The sequence below is a fragment of the Gymnogyps californianus genome, chromosome 7, assembly GCF_018139145.2.
Source record: "Gymnogyps californianus isolate 813 chromosome 7, ASM1813914v2, whole genome shotgun sequence".
NCBI lineage: Eukaryota > Metazoa > Chordata > Aves > Accipitriformes > Cathartidae > Gymnogyps > Gymnogyps californianus.
This window is the reverse complement of record NC_059477.1, coordinates 753,473-775,276: the sequence shown is the minus strand read 5'-3', so window position 1 is coordinate 775,276 and position 21,804 is coordinate 753,473. Positions and strand designations below refer to the sequence as shown.

The 21,804-nt window shown below is 54.3% G+C and overlaps 1 protein-coding gene across 7 annotated transcripts in view; it reads left to right on the top strand.

Annotated features, from left to right (window-relative positions):
• Nucleotides 1-21,804, top strand: part of PCBP3 (poly(rC) binding protein 3) — a 51,211-nt gene that overhangs the window by 9,224 nt on the left and 20,183 nt on the right. For all 7 annotated transcript variants that reach the window (XM_050899638.1, XM_050899637.1, XM_050899644.1 and 4 more), the window contains exons 3-10: nucleotides 11,243-11,314; nucleotides 11,613-11,636; nucleotides 12,639-12,671; nucleotides 13,342-13,458; nucleotides 13,881-14,012; nucleotides 14,340-14,468; nucleotides 17,214-17,288; nucleotides 20,376-20,417. In XM_050899638.1, coding sequence (XP_050755595.1) covers nucleotides 11,243-11,314; nucleotides 11,613-11,636; nucleotides 12,639-12,671; nucleotides 13,342-13,458; nucleotides 13,881-14,012; nucleotides 14,340-14,468; nucleotides 17,214-17,288; nucleotides 20,376-20,417 — 624 coding nt within the window. The remainder of the gene's footprint in view (nucleotides 1-11,242; nucleotides 11,315-11,612; nucleotides 11,637-12,638; nucleotides 12,672-13,341; nucleotides 13,459-13,880; nucleotides 14,013-14,339; nucleotides 14,469-17,213; nucleotides 17,289-20,375; nucleotides 20,418-21,804) is intronic.

The following is a 21,804-nucleotide window of genomic DNA, read 5'->3' as shown; positions in this document are numbered from 1 at the left end:
CCACCGCTGAGCGTGGGACGGGGGCCGCGCAGCCCGGCTCCACCGCTGGCACGGCTGCCGGACGGCTTTGTCACACGTCGCCCCTGCATCCTCCTTCCTCCTGGTGCTTTTGGCCGGGGGCCGTGTCAGGCAGGACGTGGCCTTGTGGTGGCCACCGAGCGTGGACTCACCCCCCGCCTTCTCCAGCCCCCTGCAGATGGATGCTTGGAAAAGGAAGGACGGGGCTAGTGCTGCATCCCGACCGATCAGCTCGGTCCTGACCGAGCGATGCCAGGTTGCTTCTCCAGGGCAAGGCAGAGACCCCAAGGGTCTCCCTTCCCACGTCTCCCATCAGTCTCTCGTTCCCAAAGAGCATCTACGGCCAGGGTGAAAGTCACGGGTTTAGGTTTGTGGAAGAACGGCACAGGCAGAGCACTGGATCCAGCCCTGAGCCCCAAGGAGCTGGGATTTATGGGGCCAGCCTGTGCGTGGCTCCCCCGTCGGTCTCACTTGGTCCCCACGCATTTTGCGTGGAGGGGACCAGCAGAACGATGCTATACCCAGTCTGTCCTTTACGTCCCCAGTATGGCGGGGGCGGGGGGAATGGGAAGACCTGCCTGTTCCCTTGTTCCTGGATCAGGAGGGGCTAGGACCTGCCCTCGGTGCTTTGAGAAGTTCGGTGGCATTCCCGAGAGCAGCCCCAACCCCCCATCTTTCATCCTGCACAGCGTGGCATTGGACTACCATCTACTTTAAAAAAAAATAAAATCATCAGCTAAATCAGTTGGTTTTTGTGGAGACTGAGCATGGTCAAAATAAGAGGCTCCTTGCCCGTCGTGACCTGGCACCTCCTGTTTGCCCCCGTGTGCTCCGGGTCGGTCGGTCGGTCTGTCCACCAGTGCCTGGATAGATCCCTCCAGGGCAGCCCATGCACTGCGAGCCTCGTCCCTGTTTCCAGGGATTAGAGAGAGAGAAACAGAGATGGGATGAGATGAGGCAGTAGATTGCTTCGCTCTCGGGATGAAGGGATTTGTGGACTGCCCCCAGATCAGTAGATTGAAAACGGAGGGAAATTATTGGGATGATGCTGCCTGTGGAATTAAAGCCAGGGCAGCCAGCAGGCTCTGGAGGAGGGGAATGAGGGGGGTCGTGGATGAGGGGGCCGCAGAATGCCTGCTCCTCTGAGCTGTGGGGAGATGCTCCTGGTTGCATCCTCATCTGTTTCAGAGGATGCACTTGAAGCAGATGCCCCCTGGCCCCGGCTCTCCAGGATGCCTGAAAGGGTGTGCAGCATGATGGACCAAGGTGGCGAGAGGGATGAGAGGACAGGACGCTACGTTCCTGGTGTCTGGATCAAGAAAAATAGTGGTGGTGGGGTTTAGTGCCTCCAGATGTTGCGGCCACGCATGCATCCGTGCAGCAGCGGCGTAGAAACAGGATGGGCAAAAGTCTTGTGCTGGTTAAGTCCATTAAGCTCTTTTAGGTGAGGACTGAGTTACCCCCTCAAGGTTTTGGTTAAGGCTGTGCAGTCTCTGGCATGGCAGCTGGATAAACGTGCCCGTTGCTTTCTGCTTTGCCCAAGGCCCCGGAGGTGCTCTCCTCGCAGCTGCCCCACCAGTTGAAAGGATGCCAGGAGTGTGCCCGGAGCTCTTTGCAGAGCTGTGCCCTCTCATTTCCAGGCTGCTGGAGGACAAGCCGCTTGTCCTCTGAGGTCCACACAGCTCCCTGTGGTCTATCCTCCTTTATGAGCAGCCAGCGTGGACCTATGGCCACGAGCATCCTTTTTTGGGTGTCCTTTGGCCTTCCCCTACGAAATGGCATGTAAAAACTGGCACATAGGGGAATGCTATCTGATTGTCTCACCCCTCGATCTCCGGAGGGGTGCGTTTCCAACGCTGGCTGCGCTGGCGTTCTTTGGGCAAGATCCGGGTCCTTCAGAGCTGATGTACGGCCCCAGCAGAGCATCCCTGGGGCATCTGTCGAGGCATCTCCCGGTGCGAGGCAGCGTCTCGTAGCTCCCGTTCCTTAGCCTCTGGCTGGGGGGAAAAAAGGCTAAATTGAGTGCATCCCTGAAGCATGACCGACGCTGGGCATAGCTCAGTGTCAAGGTTATAAGTGCACTTGTCCAACAGAGATGAGCTTTATTTGCAAATACGCAAATGTTTGTAAGATTTAAACAATGATGACTGGCAGACTGACATTGTCACCAACAGCACATGGCTGTGGGGAAGCTCTTTTCCGGTGCCTGACCTGGATCTTCTTCACTGCAGTTTAAGCCCCTCACTTAAGACCGTCGCCCTGTCTCCCACCACCCCCCAGTCCTGCAGAGCCTTGGTTCCTCCAGCCCTTCCCAGTGGGCTGTGTGTGCTGGCCCCATGGATCTGGGGTTGCTGGCTGGATCTCCCGTGAAGACCCACCTCGTCATTCTTGGTTTCCTTCTGCAGATCCTGCAAGTTGAGTTGTCGCTCCCAGCCATTTTCAGGTGGATGGGGAGCTCTTCCTCTGTTTCTGTGCACTTAATTGCACACAGCCAAGCTCGGTACTTTGCCTTGCTGAACCGCATCTTATTTTCTCCCTTTTGCCGAGCTCGCTTTGGCTTCTTGCTCTGCTCTCCAAGAGCTTCCCGCACCTGGGTTGTCACCTGGCAGTTTAACAGGAGTGCCACTGATAAATGTTTTGGGGGGGCTTTAGAGCATTTCCCAGCCGTCTTCAAATGGTTTCATCTGCCCCAGGCTTCCCTGGCTCTTTCAGGACGATGCCACGTATGACAGTATTAGCAGCCTCGTTACTGCCACCCCTGTACTACTAGTTAGGGCATGACCCCCCCTCTGTGAAGGCTCATCCCAGGGGGTGTTTATTGCCTGTGCTTGCAGAAGTGCTGGATGAGCTGCCCTGGCTCCCTGCACGTCACACGAGTTTCTCCTCCGTTCTCCAGCGGCTCGGTCCAGCCGCCCTCTGCGGCACTGCGAGTGGTGTTTCCCAGGTCCCACTGCACGTTCAGGGGTGCAGACGTGGCACTGAAGTAGTCATCTTCCCCGTCTCCGCAGCGCAAAGCGGTGCCGTTTCAGCTAATTCATGAAAGCTCTGGGATTTTTTCCCGTCGCTCGGATGCCACAGCAGAATCCGCCCTGCTCTGCAGCGCTGAGCCCTGTGGCAGGGTCCAGGCTGGGGTGCGATGCAGCCCTGCTGGCTTTGCCTTCCTGAGATGACCAGGGCACCTGGGCTGAGTGGAGACCGAGCCAACGCTTGGTCCTCGCTGGTCCATCAGCAGCTCCTCTGGGGCCCTCGCTCCCAGCCTCTCCAAAACATTGGCCTGGGCATGGAGGAACAGCCAGTATTTCAGGAAAAAAACTGTGACGGATCATTTTTATCTGTTCTTTAATCTGCTGGCAGACCAAAGGAGACAGAGTGACCTTCCTTATCCCAGGAAATTTTATTTTCTTCGCACACAGGGTCTTGAGTCCACCCAGCACTTGCTAAAGGCTCACAGACATCTGAGGATGCTCTTGGTCACTGAGTTGTAATGGACCCAACTGAGTAGTGCAAAGAGCATTGGCTCTCATCACCTCATGGGGTGAAACTTCTGATGTACTTAAGCAGTCAGACATTCACTGAAAATACTATTTTTATTGGCAAATTGTTCCAAAAGTAACCAACAGGGTGAATTGGAAGTGGCTGAATTAAAGTGCGTTGTTCCCACCCACCTGCTCACCCCAGCCTTCCAAAAGCAGCTTTAATTCACTACAAAATTAAACAAATTCAAGGAAGACCCATCATTATTCCAAGCAGGGTTATCTCAGCTTGTCAAGGTGCTGGTTTAACAGGTTCAAGTCACTGATTTTGCTGAGGGTCCCACAATCAAAGAGCCCTGAAACCAGCCCAGACAGGGTTTTCTGGCTTGCACGAGGGCATCTAATAGCCTGCTCCTGCTACACTGAATTTCCCTTGCTGTTGTGTGTCCCACCTCTGCTTGCAACATAGCAGCGGCTCATGTGAATGAATGGAAATTCAGCATCCTATAGATCTCTGCAGATACATATCTCAGGTACGGCTACCTAAATTTCCTCTAAACCTGGTGATTAACATAAGCCTCCAAGTTTTGTCTCCTGCAGATGTGTCAGGGCAAGAGGTAGGTGCTGTCATCCTGCTGTAGGGTCGCGTGGGATGAAATGATGTTCAAGACCTTCATACTGGGGAGACTGGTAGGGAAAAGCAGCAGCTTTGCTCGCGAGCCTTCACACAAAAGATCGCGATAACGGCACCGCCGTTGCGACAAAACCCGTCGTTCTCCTTGGACCGGGCTTGCCTTAGAGACTAACACCACCTGACGTGCGGGCCCCGATTCTGATTTCACACGTGATTGCACATCCGTGCACCAGCGGTGCCAGCGTTGCGTTTCTGTGGGCGGCTGCTGCTGGTCTTGGTTATACTGTGGAGGTGCGGTAGGCTGCGATGAACCACACGGTGCTCAGAAGATGAGCAGGGACTCTCACTGGACATCCCTCCCTGGGTTTCCAGTGTCCACGGGCTGGAGCCAGGGGTTTGTGCTACTCTTTGTTGTAGAGACTTGCCAGCTTTCCTGGATTGTGCTGGAGGTACGTGGTGCTGCGTTTCTGTTCCTCTTGGTTTATCCATCGGGTCAGAAATCGCTCTGAAATGTGTGAAACCCCACTGAAAACCTACAAATGTAAGGTGGGTTCAGCAGAGGCAAACGAGGCTGGTATGGTCAACACCCAAAGCAGGATGCACAGCCTGATACCAGCTTGTGGGTGCACCAGATGACAGAGAAATCCAGGGAAGCAGCTGGGAATTTCCTGGAGGGGAGAGCAGGCTTAGCACAGCTTTGGGCTGGTCTGAGAGCAGAGGTGTGCGTTTGGCTGGGATGTGGCTGAGCCCACCGCGGTGTGACAGGGCTGGAGCTATGGGTCGTCGTACCGGTTGCTCCTGAACTCAAGCTAATACCAGTATCTAGAGCCAATATTTCTCCCTGGAGGGCCCTGGAAAACCAACCCTGCTCTCCAGAGGGCAAAGGATCTGGGGAGAAAGCCATGCTGACATGAAGGGTGGTAGGAAATGATTGTTTAGGAAATAGAGAAGAGCTCCCAAGAGTTGCAGCCAGCAGAGAGGTTGGTGGGAGAAGCAGGAGTTAGAAGACCACCTGAGGCATGGAGGTAGCAAACGAGGCAGCAGGAGAGGTTGCTCCGATGGCCCTGGCACTGAATTTGTGGGCAGAGGAGCCAGCAGAGCAGAGAGGGGAAGGGAGGGAGCAGAGGGTCCAGAGGAAGGCGCATTTGCATCCCCACGATAGTAACTGGGGTAATTGGCATAGAGGTGAGTGAGACTGCAAGAGCCCCGTGGTGCACACAAGCAAGGAGGGGAAGGCGGCTTATAATTGCTCGTCAGAAGCCAACGAGTGAAATCCTGGGCCATGAGTGGAGACATCTCACCCAGAGGAGAGCAGGGAAATGGGAGCAGGTGACTGAGAATGAAGCCTCCAGAGATGAGAGGGAAAGAGCAGGGACATTTGTCTCCCGTGATGCTTGGAAAGATCAAGGGCAGGTGAGAAGCAGGGATATACTGCTGGCTGATGTACCGAGGTAGCATGGGGCGTCTTTTTTGGTTGGAGATATCTAAAATATTTCCACTGAAGCTGGAGAGTAAGCGGAGGAAAGGTCAACCAAAATGACTACGGTCTGTGGAAGATGGCAGCAGCTGGAAATGCAGCTTTATTGCAAATTGGCATTTGGTGTCACTCACGTAGGTGGTGCTGCTGTCCTCTCACGGCTTCAACTTCTGACAGCCGAAGCCTGCCGGTGGCTGATGCGTTTCCATTTGGAGCCTGGGTTTAAGGCAATGCTTGACTTTGGTAGCTGTAGCATTTTTTCTCCTTCCACCCCCGTCCTGACCTGGCCAGACTGTGTTGTCGTCATAATCCTGAGCTGGCTGCACCGCGGTGCTTCCCAGCCACTAAAACGCAATGCTGAAAATCGCCGGATTAGGTCTTAATGGCCGGATCAAGCCACCGGGAGATGAGTGGGGAGAAATCTCCTGCTTACGCAGGTGGACAGGCAGTGCTCCTCGGGAAAGCAAGCCAGAAAGCATAAAATGTCAGAAAAGCAGCTTCTTTCCTGGCTTCCCCTGCTTTTCTCTACATTTAGCACATCTTTCATTTTCCAAGGGTCAGAAAATGCTGCTCTGAGTTTTGCGAAGAGGGTATTGAGAGGTCAGAGGTGTTTAAACATTTCCTCCCTCGCAGCGGAAAATGTTGTCTTGAGTGATGGACTTTCTGGCCAAGATATTAATCCCCAACGTGAAAGTCTGCCAACCACATTAGAAATCCGGGCTGTGCCGTGGCATACTGCAGTGTGCTGAAGGACGCTGAAGCTTTGTGGTCATCTTCAACTCCTGGCTTTCTGCTGGTGGGGCTCCTGAAACACCAAAGAGCCTGGGAAGCGTGTTGGATGTTTTTCAGGGTGGCATTGCCGTTGAGCAACCGCGGAGATGCTCCAGGGTAGGGTCTCAGGGGTGGTCCTCTGGGCAGGTGGCACAGCATCCCCGTACAGGCCGGTGCCCCAGCCAGCCTGCTCTTTACCTGCACAGGTTGGCAAGGGCTCTTGGTCAACAGGGCTCCGAGGTGTTGGGAGTTTATCAGCCTGCACTGACCAAACCTGTCAAGAACGTGTGATTTTCTGGAGGCTGTGTGATGGGTGAGGGTGGTGATGGAGACTGTCTTCTTTGAGTTTGCTTGGCAGTGCCTGTGAACTTTCCATCCAAACCTTTCATGGAGGGGTTGGGTTATGCCTGTGGGACATTTTTGCACCGAGTTGTCCTCTCTGTTTGTTTTCAGAGAGCTTGAACAAAACATTGCTGTCCCCAAAAACAAATACCTAGATGAAGCAATGAAATTTGATCTCCGTAACGCTGATGAGAATATTCCATGACGAGATCTAGCAAATAAACTCTACCTTGTGTGTCTGTCTTCTGGCAGGACCGTCCGTCCCAGAGGCACCAGGGTGGCTTTAGTGCAGATAAGGGAGACCCTCCCCCTGGAGTTGGGGTCTGCAGGCAGTAGCAATGCTAGCACCAAAGCAAGAGGAACAGTTTTGTGATGGAGCTCGTTTATGAGAGCCTCAGCCACCTTCTCCGAAATGCAGGCTGCTGCCGCCGCCGCGTCCCGGGGCGGCGGGGGCTGTCTCAGGGGAGCTGCCCCCCAGTACCAGCAGCAGATGCCTTGGCTCTCCGATGGGCATTTGCAGAGGAGGTATAGGCAGCGTTTGCTGGAGCTGCGCCGCAGGACTCGCTCACGCGTGGCTAACGTTCCCGTGGAGCCCAAGTGGATGCCTGGGAGGAGGAAGAGGAGGAGGAGGAGGAGGGCTGGCTTCAGCAAGCGCAGAGCCAGCGATGTCTCCCAGCCCCTGCAGGGACACCAGCTCTGCCCGAGCTCAGCCAAGCCCCCTGCTATCGCCCATCCGTGGGGGGGCCGTGGGGATCCCAGCATCTGCTTTTCCAGCTCCCGTTTGGAAACCAGGCTGGAGAACAAAGTCCAGCCCAGAGCTTGGTCTCCCTCCCCCTATTCTGCTTCACGTGCTGTCTCCCATCTGGGAGATGATCATGGTATTAAATTAATTTAATACACGGTGTTCAGAATTCCCCTAATTAGAAGGTTTTGCTCGAATTTTAGAGGAGTGTCAGTATTTGTGAAGTATCAGCAAGCATAAACGCAAGGCAATCGCTCCAACCTCTAAAAAACCAGAAAGGAGAAAAATTGGAGTGTGTATGTTTGCGCGTGGGGAAGAGGAGTCTTTCTGCTGTTCTGGGTTTCCATTTTCCTTCCTCTGCTCCTTTTTCTCCTTGGTCACTGGTGCCTGAGCTGCTTTTTCAGACACAGGAAATTCCTGATAGATTAAGGAAATTTCGCAGAATTTAATATATTTGATCTCAAAACCAAGGGAGAGGGAAGAACTGAATTGCTCTGAGTACTGACGATGCCGCCTCCGAGCACTCTCCCAGAAGGCAGCTGAATTTAAAAGGCCTATTTATTCTGCAACGGGATCATCCTTTGGAAAGACGTTGTCCGGCTGTTTTGGGGCAGATCAGCGCCGGGCACCGTGCTCCCCACCCTGCAGAGCTCCCCTCGCTGCGGTGCAAAGACATTTGGCTGCTCCCCGCAATGGCCGTGGGTGGGAGGATGCTGCTCCGGTCCTCCGCCTGCGGTTGCCCAGGCACGATGCTCAGCAGAGCCTTGCTCGGCTCGCTGTGCAAATTCCATTTTGGGGCCAAACTCGACACTTCCGTCTCCTAATGCTGCGTCTTTGACCTCTGCGGGGCTGCACCTGCTTTGCACTGGGTTGGAGCTGGGCTCTGGATCTACTCTATCCATTGGACTGGATGTAATGGTGTCCTCAGGGCTTTCAAGTAGATGGACAAAGAAGCCATTTCAAAGCTGCTGTGAACTAGGCAGAATACGACGGTGAAGAGGAAGGGTCCGAGATGGGTCTCTCTCCAGGCAGGGAATGCTCTGAAATGCTCAAAATGGCGTTTGGGGGATAATTTTTCCCAGCCCTTTGTCCGTGAAGAATGAGGGCTGTGGGGGGAGGCACGCGCCCAGGGTAAATGCCTTGGCTCTGTTGTTCCCATCATTTCCATTGAGCTTATGAACCCCCATATAAAAGACTTACCTTTCACTAGTATGATTAAGAAAAGGCCAATGTAGCTTTCCCGCTCACTGGAGCATGAAGCGTGTTTAATTTAATAATGCTGATAAATCTTAAAGCCAGCAGCATTTGGCTAACACATGACCCACTTTTTCAATCAATTGGAAACATTTACATAACGGCCTGATGCAGGGTTCCTCCTGCGAGGGATGGCAGACCCTGCTGCGATAAGCCCTGCCACCGTAGGACATTCGGTGAAACCAAAACGGCGAATTTGGCCGGTCCTTAGCGGGCGGCTCGTGACCCACCTCATTGGGACCGCCAGCTCTCCCGCTGCTGCAAGGATGTTCCCGGGTTTACAGCACCTCAGCCACCCAGCTGGGCTTTGGGATCCATCACCCCAGTGGCAAAGCCCAGACTGCTCCAGCATCCCACCCTCGCCTGCCAGCTCCCAGCCGTGGGGCTGGCACCCTGGGCTGTAGCTGCCCGGGCCACCGCGGTTGGGCAGCTTGCAAAAGAAAGCCCTTGGGGTGGTCTGTGGGGCAGGATGGCTTTGCGAATATTGCCTCTGCAAGTCATGAAAGCCACTGCCTGTGGATACGCCTTGACCGTCGGCTGTGAACAGCCTCTACCTTCCTCTGGCTGTGCTGTCAGAGGATGCTCATCAGCCAGGAAGGGGAGCTGCACCTCTGTGTTGGCGGGCACGAGCCTCGTGGGTGGCTGCAGTGGTGTCGCGGCTTTGTTTCTTTCCCTGTGGCAGGGCTAGATTGCTCCTGGGACAGGACATCCCTGGGGATGGCTGTCCCCCTGTGCGGCAGGGGCACCTCCTCCCTGCAGGCACTTTTGTCTCCTGGCCCATCAGGAGCACCAGCAACGCTGACCTCCACAAATCAGCACGTTCATCCTTGTCAGCGTTGCTTCCCATGCACAGAAATCAGCACGGGGTTAACCAACACAACCAGTTATTTGTTTTCCTTTGTTGTCTGCCTGCAGTGGGCTCTTGAAAGAGAAAGTTCCTGATCTCCCACACTGTGCTGTCGTGTGTCAGCCCGTTCCCATTACTCTGGTCCCCAATGTCGTCACCTTCTTCCTCTGAAATGTCTTCCTCCTCCCCACCCTTAACAGTGCCTTTTGGCTTGACATCTTCAGCACATTTCATTTCTTATCCTTCTTGTGAGGATTTTGCTTTTTTTCAATTGTAACATCCAGCGGCCTCAAGATCAGCATTTGCAAGTAGGTTATAAGCAACCTCATTCCCAGTGAGCTGGTCTCCTGTTAGCTCTGTGGGAACACCATCTCCCTGCTCACCACGCAGGTTTTATCCATTTGGGGTTTCATCATAACCTCTTGGAAGAGGTTTTACATCAAACCCATCTCCCAGCCATGATTTGTGCATTGCTGCATGTTTATTCATCCCGACTGCCTCTTTGCATTAAAGTAATACTTGAGAACTGGTTTACCCCCTATTTTTTGGTCACGTAAGTCCCTGTCTAAGAAAAGGAAAATGCCAGATGCTCGTGACCAGGATGAAAAATCTCCCATCTGATATACACTGAGGGATTAAATAGCAAGGGAGAGAATTGCTACAAATCTCTCGGCATTGCACATGAAGGATGCTGGCATCTCCCTCTGAGACAGGACCCATCTCCCCGTGCAGTAGGCTGCAGAGGCATTTCATATGCCGGGTCCTCGAGCAGAGATGCTACTAAGGAGGCATCAGAAAAGGAAAAGGAAGGATTTGTTGCCGTTCTGCGATTTTTTTCCCCCCTGCCTTCGAAACATCAGTGGCGTTTTTCCCTCTAGAGGGCAGAGGAGGAAAGAGAGAGAAAGGAACATGACAGCACCAGCAAAACTCGCAGAGGTTTCGTTAGACACATGCAAAGCGTGAATGGCTGGAAATGGCGTGGTCCTGAGACGCAGTGCCCGGCTAGGGTGCTCACAGGTCGGGATGAAAACACAGATGTGTAGCAATCAGGGCACCAGCTCCATCCTTCCTGCTTGGTGCTCCTGGGGTCAGATAGATATTTCCTGGTTACTGAAAAACTGTCTTTTGATTTTCTGAGTGCCCGTTCACACCTGAAATAGTGAATTTTGGTTTGCTAGATAGGTGCCCTGGGTCTCTTAAAGTCCCAGTTCGACCATCGGTCTTTGACCAGGCTGCTCCGCCGACTCCCTGCTCCTGCGTCCACGTGCTCAGCTGGGCGCAGCTGCTTTTCGGCTCACGCAGGTGTGGGCTAGCCGTCTGGCTGTGGCACCTCGGACGCTTGAGTCTTTGCTCCCGCAATGGCTTTTGCATAAAGCTGGTGGCAAAGCCATGGCAGAGCTACGGGCTGTTCCCGGGCTCACACCCAGCACGGCCCCTGCGGCGAGCAGCCAGCCCGATCTGCACCCACTAAGGTGCTCAGCCCATGACATCTCCCCTCAGCTCCTCCAGCCATGGCTTTCCCATGCCCTGCTGCTCTGCAGGGTCCATCCCACGTCAAGGAACCTGCCTGTTTTGAGAGGAAACCTTTCCCCCTCTCTGTCCCCAGGTGATACGGCCGTGGTGCTGTCTCATTCTGCGCCGGGGCTGCTCTCCCAGCTAACACACATCTCCCGTCCCCTGGTAGGAAATGGAGTCCAAGGTCTCCGAAGGCGGCCTGAACGTCACCCTCACCATCCGGCTGCTGATGCACGGCAAGGTAAGGGGCTCCCTGCGAGCGGGTTTCCTCGCAGCTCCCTCTCCCACCTCTGCTCCGGCTGTGCCCGGGTCCAGCCAGCCCCACACACCCCCTCCGCAGCCCCAGGCTGCCGGGAGCAGATGTCCTCCTGCTGATGGGGAGGGTGGCATGGTGGCATGGTGCTCCTGGCCCCTCTCAGGCCTGCCCTCCCACTGGGGACAGTGTGCACCAGGTCTTTGCTTCATTATGGGGTTGGGCTGGCTCGTCTTCACGTTTTGTAATGTCAATTCCTTTGTGTTTGGCTTTTTTTTTTATGTAGGAAGTTGGAAGCATCATTGGAAAGGTAAGGACATCTCTCAAATGTGTGTTTAATGCTGTTGCCTGCAGGATTTGCTGCCTGTGGTGTGGTAGATGCCAGTCACCTCTTCCCTGTAATGTCCCTTAAATGTTCGGTGTGCATGAGCTTGTCGCTGGGTTTGTGAGACAGAAATGATGGGAAGCCCCGCAGAGGGATCAAAGACCATTCCCCTAAAAAAAAAAACCAGCACCAAACTTATCTAGTGCTGTTTCCAGCTGCTTCATTGTGGTGACAAATGGGTATTTATGATCATGTTGCCCTGATGCGTTAATTAAATAAATTCATTAAGAGAGATTAAGAAATGTCATGCAAACCCATTTAAATTCTGTGGCACTTCCCTCTGAGGCCGCAGGACACCATTTGGCTTGTGCAGAAAAGCTTCACGAGGTGCTCTGCTCCCTGGTGCTTGCCGTGGTGGTTTGGAAAGTCCTGTCTACATAGGATTGGGTTTTCGGTGTTTTTAAAAGGCAGGTTTGTGGTAGCGAAGATTTGCGGTACAAACACCTTCTTCTACATGCTTGTGCTTTATTTTTCTATCAGCCTGTCCAGCCCTGGAAAGATTCACAGTTGTACCTACTTTATATCTGGATATAAAGATCCTAGATCTCTCTAGGTAGTAGGTAACTGCCCTTCAAAGCCGCTCTGAAGTGCCAGCTTTTCTCAACATCTGATGAGTTTCTGAGCTTTTTCCATGCATTTTTCCTCCTAATAGGAAACGTAGAAAGGGAGGCGGAGGCTGCAGTTGTGCATTAGCAGCTGTTTTGTCCGTTGTGTCTTACAGACAAGGGGAGCAGGGCTACAATGGCTTACACCCTCAGCTCTTCAGCTGACCATCGCGTGGGGATGGAGGGCCAGGCATCACAGAGCTGCCCAGATGTCTGGCTGTGTGTTGCCACGTATTAGAGGGATGCGTGTTTGGAAGGGTTGTTTTGAAGGTGGAAGTCTTGAATTTTTAGTAATAGCCTGTGTTTCTGCTTCTTATTTCAGAAAGGAGAGACCGTGAAGAAGATGCGTGAAGAGGTGAGCAACCTGCTCTGTAGAACGATTCGCAGGAGGAAGGGAGAGGAGTGGGAAGGGCTGGCAGGCTGTCCTGCCCAGCAGCATGCAGCGCAATGGCCAGAGCTCTGCATTGCCCTGTGCGATACGTGCAGTAACTCCCAGGGTCAGGACACGCAAGCCGGCTGTCCCCAGAGCTCTTTGGTCCCGTTTTCTCACTCCGTACTCAAACAAACTCCTATCATCACATTTAACGGGAATTTTCCAGAGCCAAGAATTTGCTCTTAATGAAACACTGCCATTAAGTCACTCGTAAGATGCTTGAGTTTGCCCAAGGTCTTTGTGCCTGCAGCTACCAAGGAGTTATCAGATCAGTAAGCAACACTCTTGTTTTTACAAGCAATGATCCCATGAGCTGGGCTTGCCTGGATCGTGTGGGTTTGCATTGCAGTAAAAGACCTAAAGCAGATGCTTGGAAACCCTTTCTGAGGGTCAGGGTAAGGCAGTGCTGGAAGCACCACGGGGGGCAGGGATGGGAGTTTTTAAGGTTAGATGGGATGTCAAGGGGCTGGCACAGAGGATGACGAGGGACCAGGCTGGGACAGGACCTGACCTGGAGGAAGGGCTGTGCCTCCGGCGCATCCCCGTGGGCTGCTTGGCTGTGGCTACTCCAGGGCTGCCCTTCTCTTTCCAGAGCGGGGCAAGGATCAACATCTCGGAGGGAAACTGCCCCGAGCGAATCGTGACTATCACTGGCCCCACCGACGCCATCTTCAAGGCTTTCGCCATGATTGCCTACAAATTTGAGGAGGTGAGCAACGTGAGCCCTTTCCCCCAGGAGGGCAGGGTAAAAGGGTCTGCATCCAGACCCTCGGGTGGCCCACCAGCCAAGCAGAGCTCCGACATGCCCACTGCTGGGGCCAGCAGTGCAAATGGGCCTGGGTACCTCCAACCCATGAGTGCCTGGCTGGACTTGCTTAACTGGTACACAACCTCAGCACAAAAGCTTCCCGACGTCTCTAACGAGGCAAGAACTGAGCTTCAGTGAACTGTCCCAGAGGCCTCGCAGTTAATTAACTGCAGGGATGCGCAGCGATGCAGCTGCAGACAGAGACCAGCCACAGTCTGGGGGACATGACCCCTCTTCTCTGGCCCAGGGCATGTGGGTTGGCCTGGACGGCAGGCGTCTGGTCGGGTACCAAGGGCTGATGCGTTGCACTCTTCCTTCCCAAGGACATAACCAACTCAATGAGCAACAGCACTGCTACCAGCAAACCTCCGGTGACGCTGAGGCTGGTCGTGCCAGCTAGTCAGTGCGGCTCGCTGATCGGCAAAGGAGGCTCCAAGATCAAGGAAATCAGGGAGGTAAATCAGACTTGATTTCATTAATTGCATGTAATCGCAGCTCCTCGGAGCTGATCCGCAACCAAGGGGGAGCTGCCTTGGAAAAGGGGATCCTTGTGCCGCTAGCATCATGCGTCACGTTGCTTCCCAGGATGGTCCTGCTGACGCAGGAGCAGCATCCCGTGGGACCTTGCCAGCATGCTGCTGTGGATGCAGGCAGGGCGCCGCATCTGAGCTCGCACGGGGCAGTGCAAGCTGTTGGGAGGCACGGGGCGTCGGGGCTGGAGCTGGCTGCAAGGAAAGGCGTTCAGCTGTGGGATTTCTCCTCCTCTCTCTTTCTGTCTCCAGTCAACAGGTGCTCAGGTTCAAGTGGCGGGGGACATGCTGCCCAACTCCACGGAGCGGGCAGTGACAATCTCGGGGACACCCGACGCAATTATCCAGTGTGTCAAACAGATCTGTGTGGTGATGCTGGAGGTACAGTCTGTAACAAAGGGGGTAAAGTACATAGGAAAAAAACCCAGCTGGCACCACAACAGCGCTGGGAGCTGTGGAGCGTGTCTCTCGTACCCTTCACCACGCGTTGTCGGACCACTCTCATTTCCTGGTACCTCCGTTTGAAACCCACCCAGTGTGTTTTCCCCACCGTTGTCCGTTGTTTCTAGAGTCCCACACTGGAAACCTGCCTGGTCGGGTGCCCCAAAGGAGACGGTTTGTGTCGTAGCACAGGGTAGCTTTGGGAGAGAGGGGTGCCGGAGAAGGCCAGGCGGGCTGGGACAGCCATAGCCTGGTGTCCCAGCAGCGCTGAGGGTGCTGTGGGAAGGGGACGGGGGCTGCAGCCACTCCACCAAGCGCCTGGCCTCTTCTGCGCGGAGCTCATGGTGCCCCATGAGGACCACGGCTGGGAGGAGAAGGCCAGTGCCACCCCCTACACTGGGGGAGCCGGTGCTGGAAGCACAAAGCCGGGAGGCACAGTGGGAAAGGTAGTGAGGAAGGCTGGTGGAAAGCAGGGCCTGCAAGGTGCATGGACGTGTGTCCAGGGTGCCGTTTTCTGGGAGAAATGCTGACGAGCAGAGCTTGATGATCTCTGCCATGGAGAGATGCTGCTGTACCAACAGCTTATTGCCAGGGGTGACCACGGCCACGTGCCCCACGTCCACACCTGCTACCTCAGATGGGAGAAGCTCCAGGAGGAAACCCCTCGGGACCCAGGACGGTGGCACCCTCCCCTCCTGGTGCCTCCCAGAGGTAGACAAGCATGGACCGAAGTCAGGCCCCTCCGCCTTGCTGCACGGCCCGCACACCGCTGCCCTTTCACGGCAGGGAGGAGCGCGTTTGCCGCTGCAGGAGCTTCAGATGAGGACAGCAAGGCTTGGTGGAGGTGAAGCAAAACCAAACGTAAGCAACTTCAGTTTGGCAGCAGCACGGCTAAGGAGGAATTGCCACGAGCCACGTTACCCACCACTGCTGGTAGCGAGGCTCAGGCGGGAATGCTCTGCTGCCAGAGGAGTGCGATTTTAGCCGCACGGTGACTCCAGGTTATGCTCTGGACTGCGGCAGAGGTGGGCCCCAGGCGATGCTTGCAGGTGCGTTATAAAGTCCTTGGTGGCTGCTCTTCTCACCGACCAAAGCAAGGGTTGCAGCTCCTCTGTATGGCTCAGCAATGGGAAAGAGAAAAACTAATGAGTTTTCTTGCAGTCTGAAATCTGGGAAGTCCCCTGAGTTTAACAGTTTACAGAGATGCTCCTTATAACCTTTGAGTTTTAAATTATCTTTCCGCAGAAATCCTCGCTCATCCCCTCCAAGATTTGTAACGCAATAAAAGGAAAAGCCGGTTTGTGATTACAGAAGCTGTGCTTTGATTGTACAGCTTTCCTGCAGACCTGTGCTTAGCAGGAAGATTTGGATATGCCACTTGGCTTCAAGTAGAGATCTAGAAGAATGTACAGAAACAAATGAAGAATTTTCCATGAGATATAGCATAATTTATATTGCCTATCTTTACATAGCAGTAACTGGGTCATTTCTCTTCGTGTAGAACCAGGAGGCTTTTATCTGAAATCTCTCCTGATCCCTAGAAACCTCCAAAATCTCTTCTGTGGCCTGTAACATGTTCAAGAGAAAACCAACAGAGACAACCTGGGTGAGAAGATCCCGTGCAGCGCGCAGCGGGATGCATCACTACAGCTTGATGTGCATCACTACAGCTTCTGCTCGGACCTACCCAGGTACCGGTCAGGCCACAGCAGGGAGGAGCGAGATGTCCTGGCCAGCTGGAGCAGAGCTGCCCCGGGTCACGCTGCCACAGGAGGAGGAGGGCCGGGAGTGCATACGGGTCGGTGCCTCTGCTGCTGGCATCTGGCTGGCTGCTCACATCGTGCAGCTCTAGGATAAGATCACTGGAAACGCTGGTGTTGCCATCTGAGAGGGGTTTCCAGCCTCTGGCTCCTCCAGAGCTCAGCACCCTGGCCAAAGTGATCACTGCCACTTGTCCCACCGGGGCATGGGAGGTCTTGACCACGACGACGGTGCCTTGCCACCCACGTCCCAGCTTGGACGGCGACAGACCAAACCAAGTTCTGAAGGTGACCCTGTTCTGGCGGTGAGGAAGATGAGAGGGGTCAAAGAGCTTAAGCATCGTGCCGGGTCGCTCAGACGGGCTGCTCCCTCCTGATGCCCGTGCTCACAATGCCATGCCACAGCTCCTGGTGCTCGGTGGGGCTGGTATGACTGCGGGGCGGGCTGTCGACGTGCAAGAGCTCTCAGGCTGCAAAGAAAGCCACTGCACAAGGAGGCTCGTGGCATCCAGGGATGAAAAGCCTGGTCCATGGGTGTACCTCCCCGTCTTGCTGCACCTTGAGGGTCTCCTTGGAGTGTTTTCAGGAGGGCGCTGCATTCCAGCGTCAGGCTCGAGTCTAGACCAGGCGACGCAGTTTGAGGAGAGCAGAGCGAAGGCAAGGGAGGCAGCGGAGGTCCAGGAAGCGATTTAGGGGCCCGTGCCTTGGCAGGGGATCTCCTGTACTCCAGGTTGTCCTCGTTGTCCATTAAACATCGATTTCCCCTGTGTCCTCCTGTCCAGAAACGCGGTGTGCCTGGTGCGGGTATTGCTGGTGGCGGCCCCGGGGGCCGTGCTCCGTCGGGTGCTTTCTAACACTCTTTTTGCCGCCGTTTCAGGAAAGCTGTTCTAATGTTCTCTCTCCCTCTCCTTGTCCCTTTTCCTAGTCCCCACCAAAAGGTGCCACCATTCCCTACCGCCCAAAGCCCGCCTCCACCCCTGTCATTTTTGCAGGTGGTCAGGTAAGAGCCGACCCGCTTGCAGCCTCCACTGCCAACCTCAGCCTTTTACTGCAGCACCAGCCGCTGCCCGTTAGTGCACTCAGGTTTCTTGCCTTCTGACTTGCATGGTGTCATCCCATCCGTTGCGTGCCGCGGCAGGTGGACTGAAAGCTCTTTGCAGAACCGCTGGCAGTTTGCAAGCCCGGGCAGACGGCTTAGCTCCTGTGATGGCTGCTGGAGGATAAGGAAAGGGCCAGCCTGGGGAAACAGGGTGTTAGCTCTGCCGGGCACTCATGCACCAAGAAAAGGCTGGAGTTTGCTTCATTAGACCCAAATGCAGTATTTGCCAACAGTTTCCACTGAGAAGGAGAAAATGAGAAAAGCCTCATTGAACAAGAGGCTGTGACCATGCTCTCGCAATGGCTGCAGGTATTTTCTGGCACCTCTAGTCTAATTAAAAATAACTTTGCATAGCTGTAGTTGATCCGAGATAGGAAGGGCTCGTCCCAGCCACTCCAGGACTGTGCTGAGCCTCTGTTCAGGGCAGCCTCCATGAAAGGGTCATCCTCATCACTGGTGCTGGGCTGGTTTGGGGCGCTGCTTCCCCAAAAAAATGCCATAACCTCTGCTGCAAAGCTGAGTCTCAGCTCTGCCCGCAGGAGAGCCTGCATCGCGTTGCCTTCGGTGACATTGCGCAATGCTCGGTCTGCAGTCATGATGTGGTATTTCCAGCGACCCTTGGGAAGCGATGGCAGATCTTTTCATTGCAGGATAACCATCGCACGCACGTGCCACGGGAGCTGGCGGTTGTTGTTCTGCAAACAAAAAGCGGCTCTCGCGGCACGTGATTTATGAAAGAAGAGCAGTTGAGCAGGCAGCTGCTTTTAAAGAGGGGACTTGAACCCTTGCTTTTCCCACCTCATTTACTCATCTCACCGGCTGACTGAGGACCTGCCTGTAGATGCTGCCGTGCTGTGGTGCGCCGGTATCTAGCAGGAGAGGTACTTTCCCAGGAGCTCCAGCAGCCAGGTAGAGCCAGCACCACGAAGCTACAGCTAATGCCATCCAGAGCAGCTCCACACGAGTTACTTCGTTTCTCCCCAGCCATAATAAATAGCAGAAGGACAAACTAGGGATGGGAGCAAAGCCCAAAGCACAGGCTATTTCAGGCAGCGTGCTGAATTAGCATCTCTGAGTCATCGCCAGCATCAGGAGGAGTGTGTCGTTTGGTCTGAGCAGCCGTCCTGGAAAAGAGCTTTGAGTCCAGCTGCTTGGCGAACTTATCTTCTCAAAAGGGAGAGTAAGATGGAGGTAGCGTTTCTCCTGCTGGCGAACGGTTGGTGTCTTGCACAGATGCAACGTTGCGGGAAGAAGCGACGGTGTCTGAAACGAGGGCTCTTCCCTGCCGCCCCCGAGGGAGCACGGGCGAGCCCCTTGGCTCTGCCCGAGGGGTGGCACGGGGCAGGTGGGCAGAGGACAGCCGGGGACAGTCAGCGGTGCTGCGAGGTGCTTGGGGTGGGTTGGACCCGCAGGAGCTCAGCAGGCTGAGGGACGCGGTGGCCGATGGCGGCTGCCGGAGGGATCAGCCCCATCATTCGTGTGCAGTGTCAGCCTCTGCAGAAAGCCAGGAGTCACACAGGCGGGTGCTGTCAGAGTTGAGTTGCATCTGTCCAAGACACCTTCCTGCCCTTAATTAGTTTTTTCTAATCAATTTTTCTAGTCAAAAAACAACAACCAAATTAAACCACCAGGAAAGACTGAACTTTCTAGAGCGGCCTCTGCCATGTCCCCACAGGCACACTGGTCCCCATCACACTGGGATGCCAGCAGGCGTTGGGACTGCGTGGGGCTTTGCCTCCTTCCTCCTCCAGGATTTGGGGGGTTTTCCTCACACAAAGCGCTTTGCTGTTTGCAAACGATGCGGCAAATCTGCAGGAGGTTCAGAGGGGTTTTTTTTTCTTTTTCTTGGCTGTCTTTACTCTCCCTTTTTAAAGTGTTATCCATCTCTTTTGCCATTTCTTTCAGAATCATCTGAATAATGTGTCAACCAGTGAGATACGTTTTGCTAGCTGGTTAAGTCCTAAATATTGGGCTCTCTAGTGTCTGGCTCTGTACCCACAGTGGTGCTTATTATCACGTTATTTACAAAAGAGAAAGGATTGCTACAAACGATGGGAAAAACACTAAACAATTTGCCTAGCAGACATCTGCATGGGTTTGTCAACTATCGCTGGTGAAAGGCATTGCAGTGCAGGCAGCCTGTTCCTGAGCCCTCTCCACGCTTGCTGAGACATCAGCACTGCGCTGCCCGGCTGGCTTTCTGCACAGCAATGCATTTCCCCCCAGCAGAGCACTGGAATATACTGGGTAGATGTAAAGCGTGTTGCGAGTTGTGCACCTGAAAATATGGAGACACTCACTGCACTGGCTTGCTTTCTAGGATCACGTTTACACGCTAGGATCACGAATTATCCGCTACACAGATAATTCTAGTTTGATGCTTATCTTTTGTGCAGCAAAGCCCAATCACAACCTTATATTCGTGCTCCGTGCAATTCTGGCACCTTTAAAGAGCTGTTTCGTTCCTGTTGGAAAAGCCAAACTGAGCCCAAGCCCTTGAAGTTAGGTAGCTCGGCGTGCTCCAGGTTTGATCGGAGGGCTACATCTCCTTCCCGCCCCAAGGACTCACTGCCACAGGGAATTTAATGCGGCACAGGGGGTCTCTTCCCCTGGGCTAGCTGGGGGGGATGCACGGGGCAACTGCTCGCTGCACGGAAAGTGCTTCCCTCATCCCCTCCAGCCTCAAAATTAAGCTGATTAAGTCAAAATTCAAGATCCCGCATCCCGCTTTCACTGGCAGCGGAGTGAGGGGAGAGGTGTGCCGGTGGCATAACGCTGAGCTCCCTGTGCTCGGTTATTTGGGGGGTAGCACAGGGTCCTGGGCAGAGCAGGGTGGGGGCTGAGCTCCTCTTTAGCCCCTGCATTCACAGCATTTACCCCATGTTAGGCAGAAAGGAGCAAAGCCCAGGGACAGCGGTCCGTGCGGAGGCACGGGGCTTTGCCACCGCCTCCTGCCAGCCCTAATAACGTGTGTTTTTTCTTTTGCAGGCCTATACAATTCAGGGACAATACGCTATTCCACACCCGGATGTGAGTTTTACCCTAATTTTTCTTATACCCTTTTATGTCACCTGCATGCTACTGTTAATTCACATAATATTAATATTAGACAATAATATTAATAGCATATTTTCAAAGTAACTGGCCATGTGTGGTATCTGTAATACCTTGAATAGCCTTTTAACCTGTTAACGCTAAACTTTATTAATTCTGAGGACTTGGCCTGATGCTAAATTGTTTGCATTGTTCAGTGCTATCCCTTTGTTCTGAGACAAACCATACTCTATGCATTTTGTGCCTCGAAGTGATCAAAACATGCAAAGAAAGGGGAAAAAAAAAAAAAAAAAGACTTTCCTCTCTATTTCCCCCTTGTCCTTTAAATGTTGGTAAGCCAAGGGCTTATTTAGGTGCTGAGTGCTTTGGTGGGGTGGGGAGAAGCCAGAGCTCCAGCGGTGCGTGGTTTCTTGCTTGAAGCCTGGGCAGGGGGACGTGCCTTTTTGGGGGTCCTCGGGGTGACTGGGTGACTCGGCAGCAGGCGCTGAGGCTGGGCAAAACGCCGCCCGCCTCCCCCCGGAGAGAGGATGGAGAGGATGGCCGCCCGCCGCGCTGCTGGATCTCACCTTGCCGAGGGCTCTGCGCCCTCCCTGCGGGAGCTGGACCCCAGACCGAAGCGGTCACCCTGGGTTTGACGGCTGTCTCACTGGGTTTGGCTCACCCGAGGGGGGAGCATCGCAGGCGCAGTCCCCGCTTCGCCTCGCGCTCCTCGGCGTGGGGACGGGCACCGCTCAGGCTTGCAGCGCGGGTGGGTTTTGCTGATGCTCGGATCCCCCTGCTCGTGCAGGGGTTCCTGTGCCTGGGGTGGGTCCGGGAGCTGCAGGGCGTTTGCTGGGGGACGTGTAGGGAACATCTGCTGGCATGTCTGTGTGTAAAAGTACCACCAGAAATAGAAGACGAGTCTATTTTAAAGGATTTCTCTATGAAAAGCAGCAGTGAAGCCCTGCAGTGCCAGCAGCTCCTTGCCGGCAGCAGACAGCCGCTCGGCTTCTGGGGTCGTCACGGCTGACACATGCTGGGGAGCTCTTGGAAAAAGCTGGGATTTTTCTAAATGTGTTCCAGAGGGGATAAAACACCCGGCGAGTCCCACTGCAGAGGCCCCTTCTTGCTGGCATGCCTGTGAGTCAGGGCTCCGCAGTGGGGGCTGAGTACGAAGTGCCGCTCTGGGGATGTGGCTTAATTGTAAGTGGTGTGGTCTGGGTGGAAAGCCTTCTCCAGCCATCCCACGCACGGGGAGAGTACGATGTAGCTCGGTGTTCCTCTGTCTGACGGGTGCGTTTGGGTATTAAATCATGGGATTACTTTTTGCGTGATTGAGAACGGGGCAAGGCTGTCCGATACCACGAATGCACGCTCCCCGTGG